Genomic DNA, 5,000 nt, shown 5'->3' on the forward strand with positions numbered 1-5,000 from the left:
TTTATACAATTGAATATCATTTAATTACATTTCATGTTGTCACAATACACACTATAAGTTAATGTAACTGTAAAAATAAGAATAAAAAGATCCATTTTAAAGAAAGATTGTTTTGCGACATGAAAAAATAAAGAGCAAATAAAGAGAATAACTAAAAACGTATGTAATTGTGCTATATCGTGATATATATCGTTATCGTGATATAAAGAAACACACACACTCACACTCACACACACACACACACACACACACACACGCACACACACCCCTCTACCTGCGCATCTGAAGCCCTGTGTGTCCAGTCCTCTCTCGGTGGGCACGGTGCACAGGTGCGGTAGCAGGGCAGCCAACTCCCCCTTCAGACGGTGCTGCACCAATCGCTGCGCACTTCCTGGTGCAAGTCCCGCCCCTCCACCAACACCCTCTGCTCCTGCAAGGCAAGGTCAGGCAGGGCAAGTTTGTACGTGGCACATGATCATTTGTGTACCATTTGCTTTATCCTTTGATTTAGGGCTGTAACGATCGAGGAGGACTTGAAACTTGAATGAACGAGGAGGACTTGAAACTTGAAAGCACATCATATCATGATTCATGTGGTTGTTTTCTGCACCTGAAGGCTAACAGAACTTTGAAAAAGCACATCACGATACTGTCTTCATGCATTGTGATACAGTATCGTGACTCTGTGTATCACAATTTCACGATAGGATACAATATCCTTACATCCTTAATTTGGTTATAAAAGAAATAAATCCTTTTGTAACAAAAGTTCATACTTGACATTGCTGTGATTGGCAAGTTGGCAATTGTGCATTGTGCATATTGGTCTTGTGCTTCTAAAGCAAGTATGTGCAGTCGGTTGCACACGGCGGCATAAGTAATTTAAAGGACCAGTTCAGTCAATTTCAATATGCTGTTGTATTGCTTACGCTACCCTTGACTTGTCAGTACCCGAAGATGCCACATTTGTCGACTCAGCCCTTTCCGAGATATGAGCTATTCTAATGGGGGCAGCGTTTGTTTACATTAAAAAAAAATGTAACATAGGCCTACTCCAAATATTTTCTCAAAAGGTACCGCCGTTTTCTAGTTGTCTGCTGATGTTGTATAACCTTTTGGATGTTTTGGGGAATAAATAAATAAAATAATTGAAATGTAAACAAACGGCTGCCCTGCCTCCATTACAATGACCAGGATCTCGGAAAAGGCTGAAGAAGAAGAAAAAAAAATCTCAGGTACTGACAAGTCCAGGGTAGTGTGAGCATTACAACTGCATGTTGAAATTGACTGAACTGGTCCTTTAAGGCTCAGAGCAGCATATCAAGAGCCTAACAGTCACCAACCTGCAGCTGTGGCCTCCTCCACCTCGTCCTCCTCCGTGTCCAGATAGGCGTCCAGCGCTCCTCGTATGAGCATCCTCCAGACCCGCGCCTCATCCCCGCTCTCCGCCCGCAGCGTCAGCACCGCCCCGCTGGAGTTCACCACGCGGAAGAACTCGGGCCCGCCCCGAGCCGCGTCCGGCACCACGTCGCGAATCGTCTGGATGGCGTGGCAGAACAGTGGCACCTGGTGGAGAGGGGGGGGGAATAGCAGGTTTTAGTGTGAAACACACACACATACACACACAAACACACTCGCACGCACACACTTGCACGCACACACACACTCGCAGGCACACACTCGCTCGCACTCACGCACTCACTCGCACGCATGCACTCGCTCGCACGCATGCACTCACTCGCATGCAATCGCATGCACGCACACACTCGCACGCACACACATTAACACACTCGTGCGCACACACACACACACACACACACACACACACGCACCTTGCGCCCAGCGCCACCACCGTCCTCCTCCTCCTCCTCCTGTGCCAAGTCCGAGGCCGACGACGAAGCCTGCCAGCGGAACCCCCGCAGGGCCTCCAGGGACAGGGAGAGCAGCAGCGGCGTCCAGCCCAGCGAGGGCTCCTCCAGCTGGGCTCCGGGAGGCAGCGAGGGCCCCCTCTGCTGCTGCTGCTGGAGGAGATGCTGGTGCTGGTGGTGGGGGGAGGCCAGCTGATACACCACGGTCTCCTTGATGTAGGGATGGGAAATCGGTATCAGAGATTCTTTAAGTATAGAGATATGCCAACATAATAGGTTTGTATGGGCACCTAACATGACCAGGTTCCGGTCTGCCTAAAGGGGCGTGTCATAAAGCTCCTAGCATTGAATAGAACAGTCCTCAGGTCTGCCTAGGTCTGCCTAAAGGGGGATTTCCCCCCCAATAATAGAACCCGGAAACAATGGGCCAATGGAACCTCTCTCTCTCTACTCTCTCTGATGTAGGGATGGGAAATCGGTATCGGTGTATCGGTATCGGGTTCAGATATCAACATAATTCAGAGATCGGATCGGAATTTTTCCAAAGTATCGGAACTTTCCTGATACTGACATTGAGCCAGGTGTAATGTTGATTTGAAATCATAACACTTGCATATTAGTTTTCAGCATGGGATTATTACTTTTTTCCCGTGTTACTTTTTACTTATTAATTGGTTTCCTGTTCTTCTGACTTCCTTTTCTGACCAAATAGTCTACGTACTTGGGCCTACCTCAAGTTGAAACCCATGCATATATGTGGTTTTGGTACAGGATCGGAGAATAGTATCGGTATCGGCAGATATCCAAATTTAGATATCGGGATCGGATCAGAAAAGAAAAAAATGTGTATCGGTGCATCCCTACCTTGATGGCGTCGGGTTCCGGACCGGCGGGTCGGGTCCAGTCTAGTTCCTCGAGCGGAGGCGGTGGGGGTGGGGCTTGTGTTGCCGGGTCGTTGCCATTGGGGGTGTGGTCAGGACTGCCGGGTATAGATGTGGGCGTGGTCGCAGATGAGGGGGTGGTTGTTGATGACGATTGGAAGCCTTCGGACACGTGGATCTCCACCCAGTCGTCGTCGGGGGTGACAGCGCCGCTGTTGCCGCTGGCAGCTGGTGAATAGGAAGTCATTTATTTGTGGAAATTATTTCCTCACATGCACAGAATAAAATAAATGACTGATCAAAACTAGTGCACTGCACCCTCGCCACCCAGTCCCTCTCCCTTCTCTCTCAATCTCTGCACTACACACAAGCATTCTCTCTCTCTCTCACACTCTCTGCACTATACACAAACACACACACACACTCTCTTTCTCTCTCTCACCTGTGTTGCGTGGGCCAACTATCCCTATCCACCCAGTACTCAGCCTTCACCCACCCCCACCCCTTCCTGAATTCACTGTATCCCTCCTTCCGTACCTGTGTTGCGTGGGCCGGCTCGGGGCCGTATCTGGGCCACGGCCTCCTGCACCCTCTCCACCCAGTCCTCGGCCTCCCCTCGCGACCCCGCCCTCAGGTGCAGCCTCTTGCCCCCGGCGAAGGCCAGCAGGAAGCGTCCGTTGGCGCTGTCGGCGGCGTCGCCATGGAGACGGGCCTCCTCGCAGCGCAGCAGGGAGCAGGTGTCGGAGGCGGCGCGCTCCTCCGGGTCCTCGTAGAGGCGCAGCTCGAACGGGGAGAGCTCGCAGTGCACCTCCCACCAGATCCCCACTGCCCCCCGCTTACACAGCGTGCCCAGCTTCAGGAGCCCGCGGAACGGGTTGGACAGGCCTGCAGCAGGGGAGGAGAGGAGAGGAGAGGGGGATGGGGAAGGGGAGAGGAGAAGAGGAGGAGGAGGTGGATGGAGAGATGGGGAGGGGGAGGGGGATGGGGATGGAGAGATGGGGAGGGGGAGGGGGATGGAGAGATGGGTAGATGGGGAGAGAGAGGGAGAGAGGCATTAGTTGAGACTAAATTGGACAGGCCTGCAGGAGGAGCGAGGAAGTGAGGGGGATGGAGAGAGAGAGAGAGAGAGAGAGAGAGAGAGAGAGAGAGAGAGAGAGAGAGAGAGAGAGAGAGAGAGAGAGAGAGAGAGAGAGAGAGAGAGAGAGAGAGAGAGAGAGAGAGAGAGACAGACAGAGTAAGAATGGTCTTAGGTCCATACTATATCACTACCGCACACAATCACTACCACACACACACACACACACACACACGCACGCACACATGTACGCACACACGCACGCGCTCTGCCCCATCCTCCTCCATGACTGAGGTACCCCTGAGCACTGGGGGGTCGGGAGTCGGACCGACAACCTTTGGGCTACAAGTCTGACGCCCTAACTGCTTACCCAGGTGTCCAGGACTGCCCACAACCGCTTACCCATGACTGCCCACAAATACGTAACAACTACAAACAACTACAAACAGATCATGCACACGCACACACACACACACGCACGCACGCACGCTCTCTCTCACGCTCTCTCTCTCTCTCTCTCTCTCTCTCTCTCTCTCTCTCTCTCTCTCTCTCTCTCTCTCTCTCTCTCTCTCTCTCTCTCTCTCTCTCTCTCTGCTTACCCATCTGCCTGCGATGCACCACGCTGGGTGTCTGGGGCGGCTCTGGTGCCGTGTGCAGTAGGGTGGTGCCGTTCACCTGGGCCGGCGGGGCCTCCAAGAAGCTCGGCCCATTGCTCACGCTGTCCTCCGACACCCCGGGCTTATAGAAGTCATCCTCCGAGATCCAGGAAGTGGGGTGCTACAGGGGTCAATGTCAAAGGGTCAAGGTCAAAAGGGTCAAGGTCACCAGTGAAGGTCAAGGAGATCAAAAGACAAAACATGCAAGAGTGCATGATGTACATAGTGGAATAGTGTATGGATAGTAGGGCTGGGCAATATGACGATATGTATCGTTATCGTGATATAAAAGTGTATATCGTGACCTTTCTCCTATATCGTTTATATCGTGATAGTAATTTTATCAGTTGTATACAATTGAATATCATTTAATTACATTTCATCTTCTCACAATACACACTATAAGTTCATGTAACTGTAAAAATAACAATAAAAAGATCCATTGAAAAGAAAGGTTGTTTTGCGACATGAAAAAATAAAGAGCAAAATAAAGACAATAACTGAAAACGTATGTAATTGT

General features: G+C 50.9%; 1 protein-coding gene across 1 annotated transcript in view; it reads right to left on the reverse strand.

Annotated features, from left to right (window-relative positions):
• plekhm1 (pleckstrin homology domain containing, family M (with RUN domain) member 1) overlaps positions 1-5,000 on the reverse strand; it is a 44,688-nt gene that overhangs the window by 6,250 nt on the left and 33,438 nt on the right. The window contains exons 10-15 of the mRNA XM_063220733.1: positions 4,424-4,601; positions 3,287-3,634; positions 2,733-2,977; positions 1,833-2,078; positions 1,344-1,566; positions 275-430 (exon numbers count right to left, since the gene is read on the reverse strand). Of these exons, the coding sequence (XP_063076803.1) occupies positions 275-430; positions 1,344-1,566; positions 1,833-2,078; positions 2,733-2,977; positions 3,287-3,634; positions 4,424-4,601 (1,396 nt within the window). The remainder of the gene's footprint in view (positions 1-274; positions 431-1,343; positions 1,567-1,832; positions 2,079-2,732; positions 2,978-3,286; positions 3,635-4,423; positions 4,602-5,000) is intronic.

Source organism: Engraulis encrasicolus, chromosome 17 (genome assembly GCF_034702125.1).
Source record: "Engraulis encrasicolus isolate BLACKSEA-1 chromosome 17, IST_EnEncr_1.0, whole genome shotgun sequence".
In the NCBI taxonomy this organism is placed as follows: domain Eukaryota; kingdom Metazoa; phylum Chordata; class Actinopteri; order Clupeiformes; family Engraulidae; genus Engraulis; species Engraulis encrasicolus.